The sequence below is a fragment of the Prunus dulcis genome, chromosome 6, assembly GCF_902201215.1.
Source record: "Prunus dulcis chromosome 6, ALMONDv2, whole genome shotgun sequence".
Lineage (NCBI taxonomy): Eukaryota > Viridiplantae > Streptophyta > Magnoliopsida > Rosales > Rosaceae > Prunus > Prunus dulcis.
In genome coordinates, this window is record NC_047655.1 from 23989229 (window position 1) to 24004233 (window position 15005).

General features: G+C 37.9%; 2 protein-coding genes across 2 annotated transcripts; both read right to left on the reverse strand.

The window, feature by feature from the left end:
* Positions 1–3442: 3442 nt before the first annotated feature.
* LOC117632675 lies at positions 3443–5722 on the reverse strand. The gene is made up of 2 exons (XM_034366225.1): positions 4287–5722; positions 3443–3636 (listed from the first exon to the last, which is right to left on the reverse strand). Exons 1-2 carry the CDS (start codon positions 5682–5684, stop codon positions 3526–3528), a joined length of 1509 nt encoding a protein of 502 aa, XP_034222116.1. The 5' UTR covers positions 5685–5722; the 3' UTR covers positions 3443–3525.
* A 5663-nt stretch (positions 5723–11385) lies between these two features.
* LOC117630510 lies at positions 11386–13233 on the reverse strand. Its single transcript, XM_034363218.1, has 2 exons — positions 11732–13233; positions 11386–11496 (listed from the first exon to the last, which is right to left on the reverse strand). The coding sequence occupies exons 1-2, from the start codon at positions 13130–13132 to the stop codon at positions 11386–11388; spliced, it is 1512 nt and encodes a 503-aa protein (XP_034219109.1). The 5' UTR covers positions 13133–13233.
* Positions 13234–15005: the final 1772 nt, after the last annotated feature.

Here is a 15005-nt window from a genome sequence, read left to right on the forward strand (position 1 = left end):
ACTCTATCTCTCCTCAGTCTCTCTCTCCCCGACACCGACTCTCTCTCTCTTCGGTTCTCTCTACACCGGCCACGGCCAGGCACGCCACCGGTCCCGATCGATTCGCCTCGACGTCCCGATCAAGTCTAGCCGGTTTTTCGGGTCGGAAATCACGAACTCCGGCCACGAGCTCGACTGATTTGAACTGGAGGTTTCTCGTCGTCGCGCTGGCGCCTCCACCGCCCAAACCCAGTGAGTGAGGTATGGTTTCACATCTATTTTCCGAGTTCTAGCTGATTGTTGTATAGGTTTGGACCGATTCGTTGTCTAGAAAATCGATTTGAAAACCTGAGTTTTGGCATGATTTCAAAGTGAAATTCAGGCCAGTTGCCGCCCGAATTGGACCTTCCCTAGTGGAATGAAGTGATCCTGACCTTGAGTGGAAGCTAGGATAGGAAGGGTGAGCTCGAGTATGGAGTTTTTCCGTCATCAGAATTTCTCTACACACCCACACGATGCCGGCTCGTGCGGCGGCACGTAGGCGAGGCTGGTGAAGCTGCAATTTAACCCGATGAGATCCTTAGGTTGTCACGAGCGCATAGGAATTTGCGGATCTCAATTCGGATGTCGTTTGACTATCGAACGGATTTTCGCATATTGTGCGTTATCTGGGTTCGATAGGTTCCGACCGTTAGATCTTTTCCGAATTAAATTATGTTGTTCTAGGTATTCCTAGGATCGTATGGGACTTCACGGATTATGAATCGGAGCTCCGGATGTTCCGATTCAATAATGTAAAGTTTGGGGGTAAGCAATAACCGTAAAATCGTGAATGATTTCTAAATCTTTTATCGGACCTTAGGATACCTTCTTCAACGTGCACGTATTGGGAATTTGGGGATTTAAGCTTTTAAATTGTGATTTCCGCTTCGACGTAATTTTATATTAATTAACGGTTCGTATCTCGGAATAGGTGTTTCGACTGCACGTACTCAACAGGCAGGACCCTCACGTGGTCAGGCAGCGTGGGAATATTTGTGAGTGGACTTTGTTTTCAATCATATGCATGGTTTTATTGATGAAAGATTTTTGCATAATGTTTTAATGGCTTATTGAATATATTATATTCATGAGTTGAATATGATGTTTGTATAGCGCTTGGCAATATATTGTGAGTTTGGCATTGTGGGTATTGAGAGTGCATTTTATAAGGGTTGTGGGGAAGTATATTTATATATATTCTCTATAGACGAGATACTTGGGTTGTTGAAGGGTGTTGTGGAAGAACTTGATTTTGAGAGAAGTTGTATGATTACACTATGTAAGTACCTTCCCCAGTTATTAGACTTTCCACACGCGGCGTTGGATGTTCCGGCGTGTGGAAAGAATAGGTTATCAGTCTCACTCGCGGCGTTGGATGTTCTGGCGTGTGAGGCACTTTCCATATGCGGCATTGGATGTTCCGACGTATGGAAAGACTCTGTATAGTGTTTAGGGTCATGACCATGGCGTTGGATGTTCCGGTGTGTGATGTTCCAGTCTGCGCGCATAGGACATAGCTTGGGAGCTACACATGGCGTTGGATGTTCCGGTGTGGGAGCTTTGGAGTTTCGTCCTCCAGTTGGACGGCTCATCCCTAGACGCAGGATAGCACCTAGAAATCCTGCGGACTAGTCAAACGATCCCCCAGTTGGATTGTTTTCCCGGTACCTAGGTGGTGTGATGAGTATATCGTATAGCTATTTATAGTTATATTTATATATATAGATATATATATATGTATATTTATATGTATACGTATAGTTGAGTGAGTGAAGAATTAGAGTTTTTCGGTGGTTTGACAGGAGTTGTAATATTGAGAGAATGTGGTTCTTTTTGAAGGAGATAACTGGTGTTTTCAAAGAGTTTTAATGAATCATGTTTTGAGTAATTAAATATTGAATTGTGAACCTGCATGACTTGAGCATTATTTTTACATGGTGGGGTTACTATATTGTTTTTAACTGCAAATCTGGTTTTTGTCCACTCACATGTTTTCTGTTTTGCGTCCCCCTAGCCAGTAGTCGCTCCAGGAAGCGTGCAAGTGGTGTACGAGGCTCGAACTGTGAATCTTTCTAGTTAGGAACTGAGTAATTTCTTCTACTCAACTGTTCTTGTAATCTAAATTTAGTAGATGCTCTGTATCGCCCATGGTCGATTTTACTTGTGAGGCCGGAGTCCATTCTAGTATGACTTGTAGAATTATGAAAGCATGCTGCTGGTTGGGATTTTTATTTTATGTATGTTGCATGTTGATTAATTTTTGCTAGGATTGCTTAAATTACAGGGGAGACTCTGCCAAAATTTCGGTAGAAAGTCTCGGTTTCTTAGTAAGTGGGCCCGGCATCGGGAAGATGTCGGAACAAAAACGGGTCCGCTTCGATTTTCGGGAAATTCCGGGGCGGGTCCTGTCAGTGAGTGCATGTGAGAGAGAAAGTTGTAAATTTGTCCTCAAAAGTCATTTTACAATGAGGTAAATTTGTTATTAAAATTTTGAAAATAAAGTGGGTGGAAAAGTAAAACAGGTGGATGGAAATAGCAGCACTCTATATATATAAAAGCGATATTGGGGGACTGGGTTTTTTCACACACACACTTTTAAATGTGCCATAAAGTTCAAATATAAGACAATTAGTCTACAAATTAAAGCCATTAGACTAGACCTCGTTGGTTGAGTTACTAGCAACTTGCTTGTACATGATTCTTATTCCTACATGGAGGATTGGCTCATTTTCGGACTTATATGTCAGCACAAATTGACGTGTGTGTATTTTTTTATGCTGTGATTTGCATGAAGTGACAAAACAATATTCTTCCTCAATTGTTTTTAAAATAAAAAACAATTTAAATGTGTGATTCGATAGGTGCAAGATGAACAAATTTTTGAAGCCCATTACTTTTCTTGCTTTCTACACTAATCACTAGCCACAAAAATGAAAAATCTTCAGTCACAGCCATCAAACTACCATTGTGGCATGGATATGGAAACAATATGTAGAAGTCGAGAAACTTCTGGTGTGAAACACCAATAAATCTTTTTGTCCCATTTGGCATGGATAGGACTTGTCATGATCCGAGCCCAAGACATCTCATTTTCATCATCCCTATCTTTAATTGGGGATAAAATTGTTGCCGAAATCTCCCCATCTTCATTTGTTGCTTGATGGATCTTGGTTCACATTGGGTGAGGTTTTCTTCTTTGGCACAATGGAGGGCCAATAGGCCGAAGCCCCAAAAAAGCAAATCCAAATTGAACTGGCCAGCTCAAACTTCAAACCATATAATTCTAGCTATAATTTATTTAAACACTACAAAATAATTCTGTGAGGACTGAGAATATATAGCTATAGCTTTTAACATAGTTTGATCATCCTATCCATATATATTTAGCAATTGATACACGCATGCTTCTTCTTTTTTTGTTGGAACCCTCCAAAACTAGTACGTATTGACTCCAATCAGAGCTTGCCACTTTCAGGATCGATTGTTCTTAGATGCTCTATTTTCCTACTGAGGAGTGACACTCTCAAAGCGCTTGCAGCCTCTAATTTGGACATGAACAACGTTGTCAGCTCCATCTGTGCCATTGATGATCTCGCAGCATTGTCTACGTGGTGCCTGCACATTCCATCATCATTTCCCAAAACATACGTTAGGCACACAATAACCAAACATTGCAAAAATTATTTGTAGGGCTGTATATTTCTTGGGATAGCTTGGTGACGGTGACCAAGGGGAGCAAAATGCAAATTAACCCATACTCATCCCTTTAAGATTAACCCTTTGTTTTTAGAAATTCTATATGCATCACGTCTGTTCTTTGTTAAAATACGGATTGTGTATTAAGATATATAATCGACGGTGTAGCTATAGTATGTTGATACGTTTTATTATTCACATATTCTCGGTAAAGATATGAATATCTTAATATAAAAAGGTACGTCATGTTCGTACGAAGAACTGCCCCTATAAAATACATTGACGAAATAATTAGAGGATTAAAAATTAAAAGATATTGTAATGACCCATATACCTAACCCACACTAGGCATGTACGATAGGACATAGATCACATGAATACACTAATAGTCAACTTTAATTAATTCCACATAACCAAACATTGCAAGATATTTAGACACCAATAAAATTGTGCCAAAACACGTTCTTATAATTTAATGACCATGAGAAGACTCACTTTAGAAACCAACTACGCCACCTAATTTTCCAAGAAAAAAATTCAAGCTAGTGAAAGAGATATATTTCCTTTACCTTATTCCACAAGTCAGGGTTGAATTTGGGAGCTGAGACGTTGAAAAATTGAACTGCCACAGCAGTGTAGTTACATCTAGGACAATCTTTTTCCTCTTTTCCCATATTGTACCTCTTGTAACCAGTCAAGGTCTTACCCCCACCAACACTCTCAACCCGATCCAACATAAAAACAACGGGTCTCTCACACATGTCTGAACTGATGGGTTGAGTATTAAATGTGAACGGACCAGTGTCCCAACTCCTCCACGTCTGAAACGTCCCTACCGCCGTTTCTAACTTCTTAGCAGTCACCAGAAACGGATAAAACTGCACAGTGTAACCCCAAGACACCGAAACAGACCAATTACGATTCAAGTCATAACAAAAACTTTGCTGCAGGATCCGACTTGGATCCACTTCATACCCGCTGACCAACTTTTCCACCGAGTCAATCTGAGTTAGGTTTGGAAATATTGACTCGAAATAGTCAAAATGGTGGAGTGACACTAGTGGGGCCAGCGGGTGTGCCGCTAGCAAACCATACGGGCTTCCACGTATATCGAGCTGGTGGAACCCGAGTTCTTTTGTTACGGGCACTCCGATCTCGCTCAAACAACCCTGAATTTTTTGATCTGAGCCGTAGAATTTATCATACCGATCGATGCACCCATCTAAGATCTTAACAAGCTCAGCAGCCAATGGATAACTAATAGCAAACCCGCCTCCGCCGTAGGCCATAGTGTACGAGTGTATCACATCTTGTTCCACGCTCTCCGAGTTCCCGCCAATATAATACATCTGATTGTGATCGTATTTCGCTAACACCGAAACTAAGTTATCATTGAAAAACACCGTATCATCATCTCCCATAACGAACCACCTCACGTTTGGCAACCCCAACTGGAAGCTTTCCTTTACGATTCTGGCTATGCGAACCGCGGACCGGGAACCGTACCAGCAGGAGTATTTGAACCGTGACGTGTCCTCGGAGACTTTGTACGGCGGGACCGTCTCTGTCCACGTCATGTTGGGGAAGGGTTTTTCGTCAAACCAGACGAACCCGCGGGTGACATTAGGCTTCCACCACAGCTCGGTGTAGTTTCGGCGTTTGTTCCATGACTTCACCGAGCCTGCGATGCCAAACAAAATGTGGGATATATTTGTCTGTTCGTGACCTTCGATTGAGACGCTGCCGTTTTGGTTAAAGTTGGTGACTCTGTTAATATGGAGTTGGGGGAGATGCGAGTAATTTGAGAAAGCAAAGTAGAGGATGAGAGAGATGGAAGTGACGGAGCAAAGAGCCAGAGTGAATTGAATGGTGAGAGAGAAGACATCTATGGCTTTGATTGTGGGGGAGACTAGGAACTTCCATAAATTAAAAGGATGGTCGTGAAGGGTTTTTCTTGTACATGACATAATTAATATGGAAAATTTACTCTGAAAATAATTTTCTGGGAAATCATGAAAAGGAAGAGGAGGAGGAGGAGAAGGATATGGGTTTTGAAATATATGAAGGTTGAAGGGAGAACATGGACTTGGAGGCAGGTCCTACTTTGATGCCACGTCTGGTTTCTAACTTGACGTACCCTGCCGGGTACGTGCATTTACTTTAGTCACTCTTGAGACTTGACTCTTTTCATATATACATTTTTATGTTAATTTATCAATCTCGACTCTTTTGATAATTCCTCAAAATATTGATCAAGAAAAAGAAATCTTGAAGAGATTATGCCGAAAAATGATGATGGTATACCTTGAGTTAAAATAGCGATCAAAAATATTTCCTAAATTTTATTACTATAATCACTACTAAAAAAAGGCTCAAAAGAGACTGCTATCAGTCCCTTTTGGCTTCTTTAGGAACTGAAAATAGTCCCTATTGTGTATTAGGGACTGGTCTTTTAAAAGGGTCCTCTATTGATACTATGTCACTTATTATAAAAATCAGTGCCTAATTTTTGCAGTGGGTTGCACATTACTAGCACCCAATACGCGTACATCACTCCCAAATACATCCGTAACTAATGCATTGCCTAGGTACAGATATCAGTGCCTTTATATTATTTTATTTTTTAAATATATATTTGTAACCCATTCTGCATCCGTACCTTTAAAACATTTATGGTTTTTTTTTTTTTCCCCATTTCCAATTAATTTCCTTTCCATTCTCTCAAAATTTGCTACCCAATATATTTGTAAACCAATTTTCAATAATTTTGTTAGTCCTATTACTTCTAGCTTCCCCACCTATTTGCATCCAAACCAAAACATTCAACAATGGACTTTGTACCTCTGCAGCATTTCTTGCTCCTTCATGGTTTTGTTTATTCATCATCTTCCGGCCTACATCCCGCTCCATCTACTCAAGTTTCTCCAACTCATCCTACAAAACACCATTACATAAAACACACAACATCCATCATATGGTAATGACTAATGAGTAGTTGCAATAATTATTTGATTGTTCCATTTAATATAACTTACTTTTGCCGCTTCATCATTAATTGGCCTAGGAGTAGGGCCCTTCTTACTCTAAGCAAGCCTAAAAATTATGCAGATTGAATATCATTGACAACAAAAAAAAACTATTGCTTTTGAACCAAATATTATATATGAAGATACTAGTTAAGGACTTAATATTAATTGTACACTAAAAACAAAAAAAATTTAAAAAGCACAAGTTGAAGCAATGACACTCTCAACCAAAAAACAAACAAAGTAAACGTCACTTCCCTAACAAAGCTTGGTTAAAGACCAAATAACATACTAGCTAAAAGACATGCATACTTTGAAGCAGTCAAAATTATTCATGCACCAAATTTAAAACAACCTGAAGATAAAAAAACGAGTGGCCACTACCCAATTATTGGTAATTTGTATAACTAACAAGCAAAATAGCAAAAGCATTGCTTGTTGCTTGCAATTTTCTGATAAAGCCTCTGAAACAACAAGATTGTAGATCCCAAGGACAAAGGTAAACATATGTTTATATTCCTGGAAAAGTTATTTCCTCTTCCCTTGGTGGATTGTTTTACAACCCAATAACTTTATTTCCTTAATCTAGTTTAATACAAAATCTACACTATTATTAAATCACAGAAGCAGAAGCACCAAACATGAAGTGATTCAATTTCTTGTCATTTTAACAATCCTTGCTCACTGATAGTATGTTCAAAATGGAAAATTTTTTTATATATAAAGAAAATAACCATGAAGTCCCTAACAAGAGTAATATAGGCCGAAGGTTAAAACATCAACCTCCTCTACAGCACCAAGGGAATTACTCAATTAGACACAAAAATGATATCCTCCAAACATGCTTTACATAGGGCAGCAGAAAACATAGGAGAAACATGTTTGGCAAAGACAAATATTTTCCACAATTTATCTCCGCGATACTTTTATGCATCTTATACTTCGTTGCGGCTACATCCTCGCCACCACTCTCAACTCAATCCAACAAATAAATAAGCAGTCTCTCACACGCAACCCTCACTCCTGATTCACTAGACAAAACCCAAAATGAATAGATATATATCATTCTAACACCACCGGGGCCAAAGTATAGAGCATTCAAAAGGGGAATTTTCATCTAGAAGCGCTATGCCCCAGCTAAGAGAAATTCCTCACAAAGCATTACAATTAAGGTCCAGGAAGACCATCCGAAACCAACACCTAAACTAGTGACAGAGGTGGCTGTATAGCCCCCTAAATTAATTGGAGATAGGTGTGGGTTTTGGAGGAAAAAAAAAAAGCAATAAAGAAAATATGGGTGTGAGTGCATGTGAGAGAGAGAGTTGCAAATTTGTCCTCAGAAGTCATTTTACAATGAGGTAAATTTGTTATTAAATTTTTGAAAATAAAGTAGGTGAAAAAGTAAGATAGATTGGTGGAAATAGCAGCACTCTATATATATACAAGTGATATTTGGGGACTGGATTTTTTCACACACACATACTGTTAAAGGTGCCTTAGGAGTTCAAATATGAGACCATTGGTCTGCAAATCAAGACCATTGGACTAGACCTTTTTGGCTGAGTTACTAGCACTTTGCTTGTACATGATTCTTATTCCTACATGGAGGGTTGGCTCATTTTCGGACTTATATGTCAATACAAATTGACACATGTATATTTTTTTTTATAAGTGTCAAACTGTGATTTGCATGACAAAATAATATTCTTCCTCAATTTTTTTTTTTTTTTTTTTTTTTTTTTTTTTTTGGTTTGAAATTCTATGATTGCATTCATAATTCAAAAAAAAAACCCACTAACAAAAGGGCCAATAAAACTAACCCAAAAAGGGCCATTACAATAACGGACAATCTAATATCAAAAAGTAAAGACAATCGGCGGTGTGTCTCCATTAACGATCGGGCATGATCGAAGAAACTCTCACATAGGCATCCCAACTAAGATTGCAAACTTAGAATAATAAAAAAGAGATAAAGCTTGAAAAAACCAAGTCATAACAATACAAATAAAACTCTCACAAAGGAGTGATGAAAAGCTCTCACAAATGAGATATGAAAACCTCTCACAAAAACAGAGGTGAAAACTACACGGAGAACCCAAAGAGTCTCTGCAACTTATTCCAAACATAAAAAAATTGCAAAAAAGATGGTGGTGGAGATCTAACGCTGAAATGCAGGTGAAGATCCGACGCTGAGCCGCAACCGCCTATAATGGTTGGATGAAAATCATAACAAAACTAAGACAAATAGGAAAAACCATTTGTCTCTAAAAATGAGGTAAGAGGTGAAAGGAGGAAGAGAAAATGGGAGAGGTGCAAGATGTGTGATTCGATAGGTGCAAGATGACCAAATTTTTGAAGCCCATTACTTTTCTTGCTTTCTACACTAATCACTACCCATAAAAATGAAAAATCTTTAGTCACAGCCATCAAACTACCATTGTGGCATGGATATGGAAACAGTACATAGAAGTCGAGAAACTTCTGGTGTGAAACACCAATAAATATTTTTGTCCCATTTGGCATGGATAGGACTTTGTCATGATCGGGCCCAAGACATCTCATTTTCATCATCCCTATCTTTAATTGGGGATAAAATTGTTGCAGAAATCTCCCCATCTTCGTTTGTTGCTTGATGGATCTTGGTTCACATTGGATGAGGTTTTCTTCTTTGGCACAATGGAGGGCCAATAGGCCGAAGCCCCAAAAAAGCAAATCCAAATTGAACTGGCCAGCTCAAACATCAAACCATATAATTCTATAATTTATTTAGGGAATTGATTTTCTCGCTCCTTTTTTATCCACTTACACTCCTTTTGTTATAAATTGTATGTTCCCACTCCTCTTTTGTCCACTTACACTCCCTTTTTTGTTATAGTAAAAACTATTAAAAAACAAAAGGGAGTGTAAATGGACAAAAGGGGAGTGGAAAAATCATCACCCTTTATTTAAAGGGCTTGTCCAATATAGGTCCCTACAATTTCTATTTCCTAGACATATACCCATCATTCTATAAATCTATGTGTAAAACCCAATTTCAAACTTAAATGACCAGTAGGATATAAGAGGTCGTGGTATTCCTATGTTTTTACATCCTTGCCATCAGACTTCATATTTTATATATAATTTATTCCAAACATTTCATTAACTGCCATCATTGTAATTAAAACTCCCTATTAATAGCATATCAATCACCCCATTTCTTTTGGTTGCCATTCCCTCTAACATATGGCCCCTTAAAATTGTAAATAAAAAAAATATGTAAATTACATATCCAATAATGTACATATGAAAAATATAAAATCTAAATATATACGTATAAAAATATAGGTATATTATTTACCAAAAAACAAAAACAAAAATTGGTCAATTACTTTGTAATTGAAATTTCCGTACATTTTTCATAAATTAAAAATAGGTACACAATAATTTAGAAAATAGGTACATTGTATGATTGAAATTTATGCACATTTTTTATAAATTAAAAATATGTACATTATTTAGAAGAAAAAAATAAGTTCATTATACTAGGTAAATTATTTTACTAGGTATACATTATTAGAGAAAAAAAGGTACATTATTTAGAGAAAAAAATAAGTTCATTATATAGGTAAATAGTTTTACTCGGTACATTATTAGAGGAAAAAATAAAATAGGTTCATTATACTAGGTAAATTGTTTTACTAGGTACATTATTAGAGAAAAAAATAGGTTCATTATTAGAGAAAAAAAAAAATAGGTACATTATTTTGAGAGAAAAAATAGGCTCATTTAAAAAAAAATTGTTTTCATAAAACAAACAATAAAAAATGATCAAATTATTTTTCATAAAACAAGTAATAAAGAAAAAAATAGGTACAATATTTGGATAAAAAATAGGTTCATTAAAAAAAAATGTTTAAAAAAACAATAAATAGATTATCAAATTATTTTTCAACATAATTAGAATGTACACTATTATTCATAAAACTATAATAAACAAGAATACTGGTCATATAATTCATAAAAAGAAAACAACATTAATTCCTAATTTAATATTAAATTTAAAGTAAATAGATTACTTGTCGTAATTCATAAAAGGAAAACACCCTAATTCAAAAATAGATTACTAATATTTTAATTTGGAATTTAATATTTAATTTCAAATAAGTTTCTAAATTAGTTCCTACATCCATTACAACTATTTGGAGATATTTCCAAATTCAACGGGTGTTATTAGTTACACCCCCCATAACACATTAACTTATAAATATGGGTAGTTTTGGAATCCAAAAAATATAATAAATCAGATTTTAAGTTATATTAGGTAACTTGCTTAGTTGGATCCTAGTCATCGGGTATTATTTGAAAAAATTAGGTATTTTAAATAGAAAACTAAAGAAAAAGATTATAGGTGATTTTAAATTAATTTTATGGGTCTAAGCTCAATTTACTATTACTTAAACACTACAAAATAATTCTGTGAGGACTGAGAATATATAGCTATAGCTTTTAACATAGTTTGATCATCCTATCCATATATATTTAGCAATTGGTACATGCATTCTTCTGTTTTTGTTGTTGGAACCCTCCAAAATTAGTACGTATTGACTCCAATCAGAGCTTGCCACTTTCAAGATCGATTTTTCTTAGATGCTCTGTTTTTCTAATGAGGAGAGACACTCTCAAAGCGCTTGCAGCCTCTAATTTGGACATTTACAACGTTGTCAGCTCCATCTGTGCCATTGATGATCTCGCAGCATTGTCTACGTGGTGCCTGCACATTCCATCATCATTTCCCAAAACATATGTTAGGCACACACACTTATAGTCAACCTTAATTAATTCCACATAACCAAACATTGAAAGATATTTAGACACTAATGAAATTGTGCCAAAACAAGTTCTTATAACTTTATGACCATGAGAAGACTCACTTTGGAAATCAACTACGCCACCTAATTTTCCAAGAAAAAAAATTCAAGCTAGTGAAAGAGATATATTTCCTTTACCTTATTCCACAAGTCAGGGTTGAATTTGGGAGCTGAGACGTTGAAAAATTGAACTGCCAAAGCACTAGTGTAGTTACATTTAGGACGATCTTTTTCCTCTTTTCCCATACTGTACCTCTTGTAACCAGTCAAGGTTTTACCCCCATCAACACTCTCAACCCGATCCAACATAAAAACAACTGGTCTCTCACACTTGTCTGAACTGATGGGTCGGGTATTAAATGTGAACGGACCAGCGTCCCAACTCCTCCACGTCCGAAACGTCTCTACCGCCGTTTCTAACTTCTTAGCAGTCACTAGAAACGGATACAACCGCACAGTGTAACCCCAAGACACTGAAACAGACCAATTACGATTCAAGTCATAACAAAAACTTTGCTGCAGGATCCGACCTGGATCCACTTTATACCCGCTGACCAACTTTTTCACCGAATCAATCCGATTTAGGTTTGGAAATATTGACTCCAGATAGTCCAAATGGTGGAGTGACACTAGTGGGGCCACCGGGTGTGCCGCTAGCAAACCGTATGGGCTTCCGCGTATATCAAGCTGGTGGAACCCGAGTTCTTTTGTTACGGGCACTCCGATCTCACTCAAACAAGCCTGAATCCTTTGATCTGAGCCGTAGAATTTATCATATCGATCGATGCACCCATCTAAAATCTTAACAAGCTCAGCAGCCAATGGATAACTAACAGCAAACCCGCCTCCGCCGTAGGCCATAGTGTACGAGTGTGTCACATCTTGTTCCACGCTCTCCGAGTTCCCGCCAATATAGTACATCTGATTGTGATCGTATTTCGCTAACACCGAAACTAAGTTGTGAGTGAAAAACACCGTATCATCATCTCCCATAACGAACCACCTCACGTTTGGCAACCCCAACTCGAAGCTTTCCTTTACGATTCTGGCAATGCGAACCGCGGACCGGGAACCGTACCAGCAGGAGTATTTGAACCGTGATGTGTCCTCGGAGACTTTGTACGGCGGGATCGTCTCTGGCCACGTCATGTTGGGGAAGGGTTTTTCGTCAAGCCAGACGAACCCGCGGGTGACGTTAGGCTTCCACCACAGCTGGCTGTAGTGTCGGCGTTTGTTCCATGACTTCACCGAGCCTCCGATGCCAAACAAAATGTGGGATATATTTGTCTGTTCGTGACCTTCGATCGAGAAGCTGCCGTTTTGGTTAAAGTTGGTGACTGTGTTAATATGGGGTAGGGGGAAATGGGAGTAATTTGAGAAAGCAAAGCACAGGATGAGAGAGATGGAAGCGACGGAGCAAAGAGCCAGAGTGGATTTAATGGTGAGAGAAAAGACATCTACGGCTTTGATTGTGGGTGAGACTAGGAACTTCCATAAATTAAAAGGATGGTGGTGAAGGGTTTTTCTTGAACATGACATAATTAATATGGAAAACTAAAAATAATTTTCTGGGAAATCATGAAAAGGAAGAGGAGGAGGAGGAGAAGGATATGGGTTTTGAAATATATGGAGGTTGAAGGGAGAACATGGAGGCAGGTCCTACTTTGATGCCTAAACCTCTGGTTTCTAATAACTTGACATATACTGCCGGGTATGTGCATTTAATTTGGTCACTCTTGAGACTTGACTCTTTCAAATATACATTTTTATGTTAATTTATCAATCTGGACTCTTTTGATAATTCCTCAAAATATTGATCGAGAAAAAGAAATTTCGAAGAGATTTATGTTAAAAAATGATGCACTTTAAGTTAAAGTGGCAAAAATATTTCCTACATTTTATTACTACAACAAAGAGTTCATATTGAAACGAAATTTTTTCTTAATTATGACATGTTTTACATGTTTTACCTTGTAATTAAAGAGGAGTTACACTCTCAAACCGATTGCATTCTCTAATCTGAACTTGTACCAAACTATCAACAACCCCTCCTCCTTGTGTGCCGTTGATGATCCGACAACATTGTCTACGTGGTGCATGCCCATTTCTCCAACAAGTTAGGCACTCATCAAATATAATGTCAAAGATAAACATTATTGTACTGTCGTATACAACAAAACAAATAATAATTCCATGCATATATGCCACTAATTGCGCTGAACTATTACACAGCAAATTCAGCAGAAGATTGAGGTGCTTTCTGTTTATCGTTTTCTTCCCTTCACATTATATTTTGACTATCGGGTCAACGAATCTTGAACTTGGGTCAATGCCTCTGAAGCATTTCAGTTTGGTAACTAATCTATAAAATTATGACAAAAATATCAATGAAACTAAGGGCTATATATGAAGTCCATGTTCCTATTTTTATCTCATTTACTTGTTTTTTTTAAAAAAAAAAAATTTAATATATTTTCCTAGAAAATTCATGCAACTAATTAAAGGGCAAATTTTAAATTCCTCACCTTATCCCACAGTTTTGGAAATATGGACTGCACATAGTCCAAGTGGTGGAGTGACACTAGTGGGGCCACTGGGTGCGTTGATAACAAACCGTACGGGCTCCCACCTATGTCAATCTGGTGGAAACCAAGCTCTTTTGTCAAGGGCACTCCAATCTCACCCAAACAAGCCTGGATTCTTTGATCCGAGCCGTATAATTGATCGTACCGATCGATGCACCCATCTAAAAATCTTGACAAGCTCAGCCGCGAATGGGTAGCTTATAGCAAACCCACCTCCACCGTAGGCCATAGTGTACGAGTGTGTCACAACTTGATCCACACTCTCCGAGGTCCCGCCAATATATTACATTTGATTGTGATCGTATTTCGCTAACACCGCAACTAAGTTGTGAGTGAAAAACACCGTATCGAAGCTCTCTTACGATTCTCACTATACGAACCGCGGACCGCGAACCGTACGCGCAGGAGTATTTGAACCGTGACGTGTCCTCGGACACTTTGTAGGGTGGGACCGTGTCTGGCCACGTCATGTTGTGGTAAGGTTTTTGGTCCAGCCAAACGAACCCGCGGGTGATGTTGAACTTCCACTATAGCTTGATGTATTGTTGGCGGTCCTTCCATGATTTTACAGAGCCGCCGATGCCAAACAGAATGTGGGTTATATTTGTCTTTTCATCATCATCGGAGATTGTCGTTTTCCGGTGGGTGGAGTAATTGGCCTCTATTTTGTGGTGTACAGAGAAAAAAATGTAAAAGATGAGGGAGATGGAGACGATGGAGAAAACAACAAGAGTTTTGATTGATAAAAAATTGTTGGGTTTGATTGTGGGAAAAATTAGAAGCTTCCAGAATTTGAAGTGGTTGTGAATGGCCTCTGGTTTTGTTTT